Source organism: Eleutherodactylus coqui, chromosome 3 (genome assembly GCF_035609145.1).
Source record: "Eleutherodactylus coqui strain aEleCoq1 chromosome 3, aEleCoq1.hap1, whole genome shotgun sequence".
Classification (NCBI taxonomy): domain Eukaryota; kingdom Metazoa; phylum Chordata; class Amphibia; order Anura; family Eleutherodactylidae; genus Eleutherodactylus; species Eleutherodactylus coqui.
Genome location: NC_089839.1, coordinates 301,582,138 through 301,598,300, shown reverse-complemented (window position 1 = coordinate 301,598,300; position 16,163 = coordinate 301,582,138). Strand labels below are relative to the sequence as shown.

At 45.6% G+C, this 16,163-nt stretch overlaps 1 protein-coding gene across 2 annotated transcripts in view; it reads left to right on the top strand.

Annotated features, from left to right (window-relative positions):
- Positions 1–3,312: 3,312 nt before the first annotated feature.
- Positions 3,313–16,163, top strand: part of ERICH3 (glutamate rich 3) — a 66,013-nt gene continuing 53,162 nt past the window's right edge. For both annotated transcript variants that reach the window (XM_066597794.1, XM_066597793.1), the window contains exon 1: positions 3,313–3,543. In XM_066597794.1, coding sequence (XP_066453891.1) covers positions 3,524–3,543 — 20 coding nt within the window. In that variant the 5' untranslated portion in view covers positions 3,313–3,523. The remainder of the gene's footprint in view (positions 3,544–16,163) is intronic.

Genomic DNA, 16,163 nt, shown 5'->3' with positions numbered 1-16,163 from the left:
CCCGTTCTACCCAAAGCCGAACGCAATTCTGACGCAAATTGGAAACGCGTCAGGGGGAGCCCGATGCATGGGCCAGAAAATGGTCTGCTATTACTGCCTGTAAAACCTATTGTTTCACCAAAGCCGCAGGGCACCAACACGAACCCAGTGCCTTTATGGAGACCCAGTCTCCACGGCTGTTCGGGTCTGTTTTTGACCTTCTGATACATACTTGAACCGTCGACGACTCCACCACAACATCCGCTCTGTGCAGGCCGCCCGGCTTACGCTTGCTCACTGGGACTAACTCGCCGATTCTAAGGGCCAAAAAAGCTAAAGAAAAACCTGTTCTAAAAAGCAGCGTCTCTGCCGCATCCATGCAAACCCTTCCAGCGCTTCTATCATTGACACCAAAACCAAAAAGGTGATTGGGTGGCGACTGTCTACTCGCCCCTGCTCCTTTTTCCATCTTTTTAGAATCTGTCCAAAAACAAAGGCTTTTGTTATGTCGACCTCGCCGTGCAATTTGAGAAGGAAGGCTATCCCAGCTAGGTGTCTCTTAGCTACCCCCACCGCTGCGCCTTTCTTACGCAGATCCACCAACACTGCCGACCTTGCAGCTTCTCTTTTAGGCAAACTTCCTCCCGTATATCTCAACCACCATTTCCACACCCCATTACAACTTCTCCACGTGGCCTCAGCCACCGACGTTCTCACTAGTCTCCACATGTCTCCTCTGCCACGCTCCATAAGAAAATAGGGCAACGTACGCCCTTGGTGTCTGCCGTCAGGTGAAGTTCCCTGAAAACCTCCATCTGAAAACGAGACAAGGCGTCAGCAACTTCATTCTCCAAACCTGGAATATGCTTTGCTCTCAGACACACGTTCAACTGTAAACATCGTAAAATCACATGCCGAAGCACCGCCAAAACCGGGGGAGAAGAGGAGGTTTGCCGGTTGATCACATGCACCACTGCCTCGTTGTCTGACCACCAGCAAATCCTCCTATTTTCCAACACCTCACCCCGTATTTCCAAAGCTACTGCGATAGGGAAGAACTCAAGCAACCTAATGTTCTTAATCCATCCTCACTCCTCCCACTCTGCCGGCCAGTTGGCCCTGCACCAGTAATCCCCAAAAATCACACCAAACCCGACCTTTCCCGCTGCGTCCAAAAAAAGGTTGAGTGCCTCCATCGTCTCTTCCTCCATTGGGCAAATAACCTGCCTGGTGAAGGAATGCAGAAAAACCTGCCACATATGGAGGTCATCTCGCATGGACCGCGTGATTCTTATAAAATGGTGTGCTGATTGTACTCCGCCGTTGCCAAGGATAGATGGCGAGCGAAAGCCCGACCCATTGGTATTACCTTGCACGCAAAGTTTAGTAAGCCCAGCAACACCTGCATCTGGTGGAGCGTGACCACCTCCGCTATCGTTTGTCGCAGGCGCACAACTTTCTCCACTGGGAGGCGAAAAACCATTTTGACCATATCTATTTTGATGCCCAAGAACACTAGGCACGTCACCGGCTCCACAGTTTTTTTCTTCCGATAGCGGGATGCCCAGGAGACCCATCAACCTACAAAACGTAGATAACAAAAACGTGCAGTCCGACTTAGCTTGCGGGCCCGCAAACAAGAAATATTCTAGATAGTGAATGACCGATGGGATGCCCGTCTCGTATCTCACCATCCTCTCATGAGATAGAGCATCCCATCTGCAAACACATATCTATGAAGAATTCACCGTCGAATCTACACCCGACTCTATGTCGGCCTCATCGGGGGTTAACAGGTAAGTAAGGGTTCATTGGTTATCTTTTTTTCTTTTAAACATCACACTTGTTACTCGGCTATTTTTTCTTCACAGACAACCCATTTAAATGGTAACATACTGGCCACTTGCTGCCACCACTAGGGGGAGCCAACTGCATACGATGTCCTTATTGGTGCTCTGAGGACAGTATAACATATAGAAATGCTGATGTGACCACCGAGGCTACAGGTGGTTTTATCCGAGCAGCTATTCTGTCTGTGACTGACCATAACGGCGCGTTAATTGTGCCGCTAACATGGTTTTATATGGGCAGATGATCATTCGCCTGCGGACGAAGGATTGTCACTACTCTCGTTCCCATGCAGATGAAATTGGTCAGCTACACATCACCGTATACAGAAGCGGAGCTGCAGCTGATGACGAGCCTTTTTAGGCTCCCTTCACACGGGCGTAAGCGTGTTTGCGCGCCTGAATGCTGTATTTTTGAAGAATGAATCATGCTTTTTTGCGCACGCTTTGGCATATTTTACTTCACTTTTTGCGCCACCAGTACATGTTCATTGGCGCAAACAAGACGCACTGATTGAAATGGCTAATTAGTTCCGGATGTGTTCTTTTTCTGTGCGTGCGTTTATACACCCACCGTTGACTTCTATGGGGCCTCAAGTACACAAGTACACAGAAAAACAGGGCATGTTCGAAATTTTATTTTATTTTTTAACTTTTTGTCTAACCGAAAAGCGCATACAAAATACGGAAATGCGAACAAACCCATTGAAATCAGGGTTTATATTTTCAGTGTATTTCGCACGCACATTCGCCGATGTGAGGACGTTATTAGGCGTATTTGTGCAGAGTTTTTGCGCAGTGATATCAATGGGTTTGTACGCATTTTATGTTTCGTTTTTTTTGCGTGCATTTCCCGTATGCACAAAAAATAAAACGGACCTGCTCTATGGTGTGCGCCAAAGGTCCCCAATGCATACACAAATGCACAATATGCTGCGCCATTTAAATTAGGATGTTATCTGCTTTGTGCAAATGAACGCATCCTACAGTAAAATGCGTCGATATGTGCGCAAAAAGGGTCTCGTTCGTAATACAAATCCGTCACGCCGAGGCATGCGCAAAAATGTATATGCCAGTCTGAAGGGCGGGCGGCTGCATAAACATTCGCGGTCGGTTTACATCAATGGGTTCTACTCTCTGCATATCGTGCGCGCCCAATTCTGCATACGCAATGCGCGGCGCAAATCCGTCCATCTGAAGTCTGCAAATACGCGTTCTCCCGTGTGAAGGGGGACTTATACAGCGCCCATTCCTATCAATGGGTTGTCTGTGTAATGCAGAACGGGAGAGACCCCCTTTATAACCGCCGTCCATGCTGGCCAAGAGGCGAGGACCCTGATGACCTCCTTTACCAACTCCACATTCCCTAATAGGGTGCATGAATTGGATTGCAAGCTCCTCAGCCCGCAGTAGGGTGTAGAGTTGCAGCTTGTTGTGTGACGGCTCCTAGGATACAGATGAATGACACAGCAGCTCAGCCCAGCGCCGGGGACATGGCTGCTCATTGGGCACAGACACAATGACTGCAGGGAGAGGCTGGTTTACTCTGCCATTGGTTGTGCCATCTCCTGCCCACCTTGTGCAAAAGCATCATGATGTGCCTCATCCTAGCAACCAGGGTGCCATCCGTCCAGAGAGAAGGAGCCGTGCGAGGGGAATCCTGCAAGGAGGCTGCTGCGCTCTAGACCGCTGCGGACATGAGTCACCCCTACATAGGGTAAGTGAGGCTTCAGAAGATGGGGGTCATCCTCCCGAAAACTCCTACTTTATCAAGTTGCGTGTGATTTAACCATTTAACTGCAGGCAAATATTATTCCAAGGACACTTTCGAGGAACTACAACACCCATCAGGTCCTTGGAGAATAGTCTATCCTGCGGCGAAGATGCAGTTCTAGATTTGCATTTAAAGGGGTTTGCAAGTAAAGTAGACTGAACTGTTCTCAAAGTTTGTGCTGGACGGCGGCTCGAGCGAGGGAACCCACGGATGACCTGCGGAGAATAAGGGCAGCATATGTGGGAGCTTACATGAAGTGGCTTTACTGGACTGTTCCTTTAAACGACAGCTAGTTGGCAACTTTGTAGCACTAGATGTATCGCATTGTGCCAGTTGTTACCATCTTTGGTTAAAAAGTTTTTGTGTTGCCCTTTTTTGGGGAGGGTCGGAAAGAAACGGATCCACATCAAAGTAAAAAAGTCGGAAATAAAATATTTGCATGCACAAACCCCGAGGGCTGCTGTACACGGGCGTACATGTACGTCGCACTGAAGCAAGTTCAGAGGGGCGTATGTACAAATGCGCATGTTTCAGCGTCACGAATTTGCGCAGTGAACGAGTCTCCTTTGTGCGTGTATTGGCGGATCTTACTGTAATTTTTTTTACGCACGCAAGACCTGTTCACATGGGTGCAGAACCCCCCCCCCCCCCGCCATGATTTAAAAGGCTGTTTCGCCCAATGAGGTCCAGATGAGTTCTTTTTTCACAAAACTGCCCAGTGTATTGCATGTCTGCACACATCCCGTAGACTTCTATGGGGCCCTTTCATGCGCAAATATGCATGAAAATGAAGCGTGTTCTATTTTATTGCGCGTGCACGAAATATGCGTGCGAAGTTCATAAATGTGAACGAACCCATTGACCTCAATGGGTTCTATTCACGGAGTATTGCGCCTATAATTGTAGACTGGGACAGGACACAGAATGAAATGTGCCCGTGTGAACTAAGATGCCCGTACACATTCAACAACTGTTGGACGAACGATCATTCGTATGAGAGCTGTTTTCCCGGCTGCCCCATACACATGAACATGTGGTGCGGCTGACCATTCCTGCATTTAGGAAGGTAAGCTACAGCCAGTCCTGCCGCCCAATTATCTCTTGGAGCATAAAAGTTGGGCATTGAAATCCAACATTCTTTGCCCCAACCTCATTGGTCGTGGGGCAGTTGAATCGCCACCATACACATTAGAGAGTTGTCCCAGCCCAATGGTGGATTCGAATGACACAAGTCTCACGTGTATGGGGGCCCTTAGTACATGTGGGCCGATGCATCTCTATGGAGACCTATAGAAGCTGTGCAAGGACCCACCACCCTCGCACCCCAAGTAGCACAATACCTGCATCCCCTTTTTATAACCTTTAAGGGGGTCCTTAGTACAGAGCCGTGCGGCGGCCATGATCTGCTGTAAAGGCTCCATTGGACTCCTACAGAGAAGTTCTCCCCTAGAAGCAATGCTTCCTTATATCTCCACACATACATTCATAAGGGAGGCAACACAAAAAGCCTCTTTATGCCTCTGTATAGATGGCATCTGGAGGTACAGTAGAGGCCCCGGCACCTCTGTGGCAGCCATATTACACCTCCGTACCAAAAGAAGCCGTAATAATGCCTTATGCATGAGCTCCGACTCTCTGATACAACTTTGACCAAGCCGACGATTGGAATGGCCGATGCTGCCCAGCCATTGGTGGAGGTCATTGACTTCAGAAGTAGTAATTGAGGCCGAACTTTACCAAAAGTTTCAGTTCAGCACGTTGGGCGTTCTCGACTTCTATTTCATAATGGAAGGGCTATTGCAGTCAACGGATTTCAGCTGAACGGATCCACTTGTGGCGTCTCGAATATCTTGTGGATATCGATCGCCCGTGTAACACGGCCTTGTGTGACGGCTAATAAATAAATAAAAGTTTGCAAATGTATCAGATAAAGTTTACGCCAGGGTCATACTACCGCCGAGGGGAGCGAGCCGGGATTGGGGGAAGCACAGGCGGTTTATGCGATGTACGTCATGTAAGAGAAATCCCATCCATTCCTCTATGATTATAGTTCTGTGGTGAGTTACATGATGGCGGTCTAGAAGTCTTGGGGTTTTCATATGTGCGTTCTCTTTGCTCCCACAGCCCCATTAACTCTATAGTGGCCCCTGTTTTCTCCTTACCACCCCTTCTCCATGGTACCAAGTCCCGTTAGATTCAGCTCCCGGCGCGGTGATTGGTCTCCTCCGCTGAATATCAATGGATGATGTGAGTGGAGTCAGTGGAAACAAGTTTGCAAAGCTATGCAGCCGACCCCGGCCTGAGCACACAACTCGTCCTTTTTAAAGATGCTGACTAGGCAATTTTTTGGTTTCTTCTCTCCGCATTTCAAAAGCTGTACCTTCTTTATTTTCCCGTTTACAGAGGTGTACAAGGTCTCCTTTTCTGCAGTAAGAGTTGTATTTTTTTAACGGCTCCATTTTGGGGTACTTCTAAGGTATTCTATAACTTGAAAAGATGAAGAGATCACACCAATTTTGCATTGTTCTTAGACTTTTTTTTACAGCGTTCACCATACAGTATAAGCCTGGGTGTATCTCGCAACGGGCAGGCTGCGGGGTAAACGCGTGCGACGCACAGTCAATATACAATGGCATTGCGTACATACTGTGTGCCGCTCATGGCCATCTATTATCTTGTATGCTCGTGTAATATGCGCCCAGATAGGACATGCTGCAGATTTTCTTGCACGCGTATTTTGCGCAAGTCATGTGCGAACTTAGTTGAGTACAAGTATGTCTGTGTATGTGAGATCTATGCATGTAAATGTATACTTATGTCTGTAAGATGTCACTGTGTGTATATGTAAAAGTATGAAAGATAAAAGGACGCGCTTTAGCGCAACCTATTTGCGCTATGAACAAGCTGAATTTGCGCATCTGCACATTTTACTGTACTTTTTGTGCACACAGGGCAAGTTCAGACACGCATGCAATGCACCCCCGCCCCGATTTAAATGGCTAATTAGCCTAATGAGATCAGGATGTATTGTTCTTTTCATGGAATTGCGAATAATTATTCAAATTGCGTGCGAAACTTGAATGGACTTCTATGGGGTCCTATTGTATGCAAATACACACCAAACAGAGCAGGTCCTATTTTTTTTTTGCACGCGCAAGAAATGCACACGCAAAATACAGAAAATGAGAATGATCCCAATCACATCAATCATTTCTATTCTCTGCATATTGCGCATGCAAATACGCCCGTCTAAAGGACCCTTTATGCGTCATATAGGATAGTCAATACTAAAGCCGGCTTCACACGGGCGCAAGCGCATTTACGCCTGCATTTGTGCTGCGTATTGCTGCGATAGAGCGTGTGTTTTTGGGGGGGAATTTGCATGCGCATTGATTTCAATGGGCAATTAAGTTAAATTAGTTCACTTTATGCACAAAAATAGAAGATGCTGTTTTTTTTTTTTTGCACAAATGAAATGCGCACCCATAATGCGCTCGTGTGAACAAACCAACTGAAATCAATGGGTTCTATTCATTGAGTATTGCCTGTGTGAATAAGCCCTCACAAAAGAAAAAAAAACAACGTAATACATAAAGAGCCGCCAGACATAAAGAAAAGAAGGACAATATGTCTTATTAGAGAGCGCACAAAAACCGTAACTAAAACCACTGGTAGTGTCCGTATGTTAGGAGGTGATAACACTGCAGCCAATCACAGGACAGCATAAAATACATACCAATTCATGCTGAGACTCCCAAACTATCAATAAATATGTATGGGATACAGTAAATATTACCAAAAACCCCAGAAAACATGGCCTGCGGTAGTATTTATTTCATCGTGGTGTTAATGGATCTGTGCAGGCATCTACTATACCATTATACTGTATATGGATATGTTATTTGTAGTTAGTATAAATGGTATTTTTCTTTCGTATTTCCTTGCTTCTAGTATTACATCAATGTAGTCTATTTGGTTCTGGTACCGTATCTATGTTGTCTATTTGGTTCTGGTACCGTATCTATGTAGTCTATTTGGTTCTGGTACCGTATCTATGTAGTCTATTTGGTTCTGGTACCGTATCTATGTTGTCTATTTGGTTCTGGTACCATATATATACAGTCTATCTGATTCAGGTACCGTATCTATGCAGTCTATCTGGTTCTAGTACCGTATCTATGCAGTCTTTTTGGTTCTGGTACTGTATCTATACAGTCTATCTGGTTCTATTACCGTATCTATGCAGTCTTTTTGGTTCTTGTACCGTATCTATACAGTGTATTTGGTTCTGGTACCGTATCTATGCAGTGTATTTGGTTCTGGTACTGTACATCTGTTGTAAGTGTCAAATCATCTTAAAACTTTAGCCTCACGGGGAGCCCACAGTCTTCATCCAGCTCAGGGCCATGGGAGACTTAATCTGGTAGATTCAATGGTTGTTTCAACCATTGTCAGCCATCTTGGAAGCTTTGGAACAGGACCTTCTGATTACTCCTTACATGTAATAGAGACATTTCAAAACTATTGATCAATGGGGGTCCCACTACTGATCTCTGAGCGCTGGCTGCAGCCCCCTTGTTCTAGCGATCAGCGTGGGTCTCTACAGCGCGCCCCCCACACTAATCAATACTTTAACATGTAAAAAGTTAGCCTAAAGTTTGGCTACTCTTCAATTCATACACCTTTCTCCTCCTTGCCTCCTCAAGCCTTGCCTCTCATACCACAGTACATTATTCCTGCAGTCACTCCTTTGGGCCTTGTGGGTACCCAAGGGACGGCACTTCTACTAATAGCGAGGAAGAACCACATGAGAGTCTACCTGCTTGCTAGGAACTAATAATCCCATATCCCCCCAGTAGGGTTTCCATTCAGTTCAATGGTCGGAGCAGCTGGAGGGGCAGCATTAGAAAACACTTGGAGCAAATAACTAGAAATGTTGGAATCAAAAAATGTGCACCGATTCCGTCCAGTTATAACTAGACCTTGTATAAGGACAGTTTTAGGGTTGACCCTTTTGTTGGATGTTTATTTGGACTGGTTGAGTAGGAATGTTACCGAGATAATATCCAGGGCGTGCAGATGATTTACTGATATTTAACAGGAGATCAGAGATAATAATCTGTGTATCCAGATTAAATATTGTTTTGTGTCTCCGGATTACGAAGGATTAGTATCCCCGGAGATGGTTGTTATAGCCGGCTCTGGGGAGAATTAAACCTTTCCAACAATGGAAGAGGATTACTGATAAGAAGTTACAGGTAGAAACATCTATACATATCTCACCTGTATTGTAAAGGTAAAGGGGTCTCACCTGGGACAGGCATAGCCTAGCCACATGAAAGCCTGATAAACATGGGTCCAACCAATGGGACCTGCACCGTTCTTTAATTCTGGGCCCCCATTACTCTTGGCCTGGCTAAATGTGGATGAATGGAAACAGCCAACAAACCAATCCAGTCAGCACTTCCAACAAATACATTAACAGCGTAGATGCACGTAAGCCATGGCTGCAAGAAACATGAGCCTCAGCCTTTAATATCTGAATAAAATTCATAACTGTTAGATATACTAAGTATATAAAGGTGTACGCTTCTTAGTGCATATATTGATCAAAACATGTGGGCCCATGCACTATGTCCAGGCAACCTCAGGCCAAAAGAAGACTACCTGCCTGAATAAGTGAAGTATAATTGTAAAGTCTGGAGGAATAGAAATAATTGGCTTAGGCTGTTCACCATATTAGAAGGGACCTAAAAAAATAAGTAAATCAAAGAGTGTCCTCATACTAGGACTTCCCCCAGCAATCAATAGGAGAAACATGCAGTAACATAGTATGTAAGGCTGAAAAAAGACATATGTCCATCCAGTTCAGCCTATTACCCCCCCCTTCCCCAATAAAAACCCCAATGAGGTAGAAGCCAATTTTCCCCAGTAAGTGTTCAACTTTCCTGCAGCACCCCCACAGGAGAAATGAAGCATTACATAGTGCCTATTGAAATCGATGAGCTGTCCATGGAATGTATGGATGTATCAGTTCCTCATAGAAAGAAACGTTTTACAGTGTCTCTGCACACCAGTTAAAGGAGTTGTACAAGAATTTCAAGTTATTCCTCATCCATAGGATAGGGGATAACCTGCTGATGGTTGAGGTCTCACCACTGAGACCCCTGCCGATCTCGAGAATGGGAGTTCCCTGTTCCCAGTTCTCTTTACTGTGGGATCACTGCACCCCCCCACCCCTAGGAAGGAGAAGACTAAATGGAGCTCTGGTCACTTTCAATGGGATTTCAATCAGCCCCATTTAAATGCATGGGGTGACGACCCTGCATGCCTGTTTAGCGCTCCATTGATTCTGAGGTCATTGTGGAAGTGAAGTTACCCCTGCAGTGACTAGCAAAGGCGGACTCAGGATAAGGGATAACTTGAAATCTTAGTTCAACCCCTTTAATGGATGGTGTCCCAAAACTTCCCTCTATTAACTCAAGGTTTCCTAAAAGGATATTAAAAAAAGTATTTTCTAAACCAGACAACCCCTTAAAGAGATAATAGAGGACTAGAAAACGATGACTGCTTTCTTCTAAAGTCCAGGGGTAATATTTTGCCTTATGGAGAGCACCACAAGGGTGTAGAGTCTTACAAGCCATGCAATGCTTCCTGGGAGAAAGCTATGGAATAATGGAATAATTCTTCACAGTGCCACCTAGTGGAATGGGAGCTACCATTTCTGACTTTTACAGGCTCTGTAATAGTCATATTGCTTTGGAAAAAAAAACAAAAAAACTGTTGCGACCACACCTGTGCCTGGTATTGGAGCTCAACTCCATTGAAGTGAATGTGGCTTAAGTACAAATGGGAGGGACTTGTTATTTGCATAGCTTCAACTTATTCCACAGTGCTTTCAGGTAATTTATTTATTACCTTCCCAGTAAGCTGGGTACTCATTTTACCAACCTCGGAAGGATGAGTCAACCTTGAGCCGGCTACCTCAACCATGCAGGAATTGAACCCACAACTTTCGGGTCATGAGCAAGAGCTTAGAACTGCATACTGCTGCTTCATTCCCAAGAATCCGCTCTTTTCTCACTGTGGACACGATAAAAACGCTCACTGTTGCCCTCATCCACTCCCGGCTCGATTATTGCAATTCGTTGCTGATCGGCCTCCCCTGCAACAGACTCTACCCTCTCCAATCCATCCTGAATGCGGCAGCCAGGCTCATCTTCCTGTCCAGCCGCTACTCGGACGCCTCTGCCCTGTGCCAGTCACTGCACTGGATGCCCGTTAAATACAGAATTCAATTTAAACTCGCCACCTTCATCCACAAAGCCCTCCACAGTGCAGCGCCCCCCTATATTGCCTCCCTCATCACAATCCATCACCCAGCCCGGGCTCTCCGCTCTGCTAACGAAACCAGACTGAGCGCCCCTTTAATTCGAACTTCTCATTCCCGCCTCCAAGACTTCTCCAGAGCAGCACCGGTCCTCTGGAACGAACTACCAATGCCTACCCGAGCAATCCAGGACTCGCAGAACTTCAGGCGTGCTCTAAAAACGCACCTCTTCAGGGAGGCATACCGCATACCCTAAACAAACCCCTCTGTACTCCGCCTGATAACATGCTCCCTGACCTACTGACTGCAATCCCTGCTAGCCATCATAAACCGCTCCTGCAGTCATACTGTTTCTGCCGTCACACGGCTAAATGTCTGACCATTGTCTATGTGTATATCACCCCTCACTCTCCACCTCGCCATACCGTGCACATCTCCAGCCCACCATGCCATGCACATCTCCACCCCGCCATACCGTGCACATCTCCACCCCGCCATACCGTGCACATCTCCAGCCCCTTTACCTTCTGTATCACCCCACTATTCGTAGTATGTAAGCTCATTGGAGCAGGACCCGCACCCCTATTGTTTCCATCAATTGATTACTATGTAACCGTGGTTCTGTAATTTGTGTACTTTTGTCTTTCTGTATTCCCCGTCTATGTAAGCGCTGCGGAATATGTTGGCGCTATACAAATAAAGTTTATTATTATTAACACTCTGCTCCACACAAGGCAATATCAAACTCAACCCAAGGACAAGTCTGACCCTGTATTGGGAAGAAAGCAGCCATGTTTTTGTAATCTTGGAGAACTCCTTTAATTCTGTAGCCCACCCTGATGTTCCAGAGAACTGTGAGCTTCCATTAATGGTGCAGCAAAAGCATAGCCAAAGCTTCCACCCAAGTAGTATGTGTCTGCCATGAGTGATGCTGTCATATACCACTTTGCTGCATTACATATGGCAGCTCATGAAGTGGTATGTTTATGGGTATTACGGGTGAGGTTGGTAGAGGGGTACCACATCCACACTTGCACCAGGGCCCAGGATCTTCCACCTGGTCCTGATCATTGCTGTTCTACACTATTATATAACCGTCCTGGCACCCGCGCTTCTCTATGTTTTTGAATGAGATCGAAGCCTGCATCTCCCCGCTTGTTCTGAGTCATCAATTTTCTGCTGCTTGCACAATGTCCTTAGAGCAGCGGCGGTGACATGCCATATAATGAGTCTTGCTGGGGACACAGACGTGTAGACGGGTTACATAAGGCGTCTCTCTGCAGAACATAAATTTACTGGACACCTGAGTGGGATGAGGACGGGACTGGAGATTATCGTTGCCAATTTTCTTCTAGAACTTGTTGTAATGGGAGCAATAACATTCACATTTTATTACATATTCTTTAATTATATTTTTTGCTATTTACTATCCAGTTGTCCTTAAAGGGAACCTGTCACCACCAGAGGAAAGCAGGTTTTATCACCAACATAGAAAAGGGTTCTTTACTGTAAGAGCAGTGAGACTGTGGAACTCTCTGCCTAAGGAAGTGGTGATGGCAAAATCCATAGAGGAGTTTAAAAGGGGACTTGATGTCTTTCTGGAGAGGAAGGATATTATAGGTTATAAATCTTAGGTTTTTTGTTAATCCGGGTTTACAGGCAGGTAGGAACTATTAGGGGTTGTTCCAGGGATTAGTCTGATTGCCATTAGGGAGTCGGGAAGGATTTTTTTCCCCAAAAAGGGCTAATTGGCTTCTGTTCTTGGGGTTTTTTGCCTTCCTCTGGATCAACATAGGAGGATAGACAGGCTGGACTAGATGGACATGGTCTTCATTCAGCCTTACGAACCATGTTACTATGTTACCTTTGAGCCCCATAAACTGTGTTTTCAGGCTCAAAGTTGAGAGAACAGGGAGCCCGGGGAGCGGTGTTTGATACTCACTGGGCTTCCCGTTCCTGCACTGCCGTGAAGTCGGCACGCAGCATTACTCTTCAGTCGGTTGTGTGCATGCTCTCCAATGCAGATGAATGGGGGAGTCTTCAGAAGGGGAAGACCCCCATTAACAAATAGTTTGTTTTGGGGCATTTGCCCCAACTCAGTGCAAAGTAGGGCACTGGTTGGCTGGGTGTGAGGCCTTTGATATGGGTCTGGGGGAATAAAAGGTCCTCCTTTAGAGAATGCCAAGTTAGCCTAGGGCATCATATACTGCATAGGCCATGCAATGCTGCCTGGTAAAAAAAAGTGTGCCAATAGGGTATGGAAAAGAACCTTCACAGCACCATCTGTTGCAAAGTAGTATCCCCTATTCTCCTATACCTTTTTTCCAGGGAGCATTGCATGGTCTATACCGTATAAGTTTCCCTCTGCCAATTTGGCATTCTCCACAAGGAGGAACTTTATTCCCCCAGACCCATATCAAAGACCTCACACCCAGCCCACCAGCACCCCGCTCGGAGGAAGGGCAAATGCCCTAGAACAGCCTGTCTGTAGATGGGGGTCTCTTCATTCTGAAGACTTTGGTTTGGTTTATATCCGTAGTCATGTTTTAAGACGCTGGGGAAGCTACCTTCCAATAGGTGGCGCTGTGGAGCTACTTTTCCATCTCCTATTGGCATGCTATACTGAATAAACGGGAGTTCTAGAGCTCCAATCTACTTTTGACGTTATACAGAGGTATAAGATAAACCCCCAGTGCAAACTCTCTGCGTTCTCACCTATTATGTGTGATTTATAATACTGATGTCTTATGAGGTGGCCTAGAAAGGTTAGGGCCCCATGAGGTATAAAGGCGCCCCTAGGGTTGAGGTTGGACACTGATGTTGGCTGATAAGACCTTGCTAACTGCTGACATTACAACTCACCCAAAAGCTGTTGGTGGACAGGTCAGTCCAGTTCATCCGCACCGACCAACACACTGGAAACATAGGGATCGGTGAATTATCATGTTATTACTCATTTATACAGCACACACATATTCGGGCATTTGGTATGAACCTTACTGTACAAATTGAGACCTCTGAACCAGCTAGAGGGCTTTTGCAGTCCCTCAAAGGTTACTGACCAGCTGCCTCCTCAGGAATCTAGTGGCAGCCTGTGATAGCGCCCTCTTTCTACCAAGTTTAGGTTGTTTAGCCAGTGTTCCTGTAATTTTGAAACTTCCAGGATTTTGTTCCAAATGCATCTCCAGGAACTCTCAGGGCCTTTGCCATCTTTTGTATCCTTTTCCTGGTGTGTAGAAGGCAATGAGCGCTTCTTGTAACTCTTTGCACCAATCTCTTGACTTAAAGTCCCCTTAGACGGGACAAGCTGACGGGCAAACGATGCCCAACACTCATCCCAGTGATGCTCGCTCCTGTGCTTTTACACAGAAGCGAGTATCGTTGGCATCGCTCACAGCCTTGCTGGCATGGAGACGGAGCAGTCGATGGAGCGTTCTTCCACCACCCACCTCCGTTCACAGCAAGCAGGCGTTTCGAAGTGACTGACAGCTATTTAAACCGAACAGCATGCCGCTCATTTTTCTGAAGGACTGGACAATTCTCATTCAGTTGCTGCATGTGTTTACAGGCAACGCTTATCTTCAATTCCCGCTAGAGCTTGAAAGATTCTGAATGATAATCATCCGTGTATAAGGGCCATTGTCCATATTTCTAACATGCAAAGTTAACAAAGCCCTCACCAGTTCTGGTATTTGATGTGTTTTTATCTTAAGCACACCTGATGTAACTAATGAAGCCCTTGATGAGTTGCATCAGGTGTGATTAAAACAACACTTGCAAATGTGGGCTCCTATGAGAAATTCTATTCAGTAAACTCATTACTGCCATTACAGTGGCATTTTGTGGGGAATTCAGAGGAACCGCTCGTTCTATTAGTTGTGTTGAGCTATTTAAATTGTTCTTGTTTGATTGTTTTTTGTAAACAGCTGGAGGTTTGTACATTTGGAAAATAAATCTAATATTTAGTGAGAGTCTCTTAATTTAAATGTCTATGGTGACCTGTACTAATTCTTCATAGCCATTTACTTTCATTGACTCCATCCATTGCGTATTACACGCACGATCTACATGTGCATAATGATACAGCACAAGAACCAACCTATAACATAAATACAGCAGAGTCTACTGAGAACCAACCTCAGTATATAGATACAGCACAAGAACCAAATCCATAACATGAACACAGCACCAGAATCAAGCTCATAACATAAATACAGCACCAGAACCAACCTCAGTACATAGATACAGCACAAGAACCAAATCCATGACATAAATACACCCGAACCAAACTCATAACATAAATACAGCACCAGAACCAACCTCAGTACATAGATACAGCATAAGAACCAAATCCATAACATAAACATAGCACCAGAATCAAGCTCAATACATAGATAAAGCACAAGAACCAACTGTGAGACACTGATGGGGTTAATAATGGACAGTTAGTATTTTCCACCTCGATTCATATGTTACGCACACTGGATATGAAGGGAGTCCATGTCTCATTGTATGGGACACGAGGAAAAACCAGAATGCAATATGATCTCCAGCAAGAGTAGTTGCTGGAGATGTTTTAAAACATGTTTGGGCCTGTTTTTTTGGAATGGATGGCAGGCTTGATAGTGGGGCTGTCCATTCCATCCCCTCCACTCCAGGTCTTATTAGGGGGAGGCAAGCTCCCCAGGTGTAAAGGCTGGGTAGTTAACCCAGTCCATAAAGTCTGCAGCAATGCAGATAGGGAAGAGGCCGGGTGCAACTAGATGCTGGAAGCCTGTATGGACTTTATATGCTGTTGTGGCCTCTGACTGCCGCTCACATTGCAACCCTCTCATTGCAACGTGAGCTAATTCTCCCACACAACCTATAACATAAATAGAGCGCAAACCAACCTCAGTACATAGATACAGTACAAGAACCAACCCATAACATGTATGCAGCACCAGGACCAACCTCAGTACAGATACAGTACAAGAACCAACCCATAACATGTATACAGCACCAGAACCAACCTCAGTACAGATACAGTACAAGAACCAACCCATAACATGTATACAGCACCAGAACCAACCTCAGTACATAGATACAGTACAAGAACCAACCCATAACATGTATACAGCACCAGAACCAACCTCATTACATAGATACAGAACAAGAACCAACCCATAACATGTATACAGCACCAGAACCAACCTCAGTACATAGATACAGTGCAAGAACCAACCCATAACAT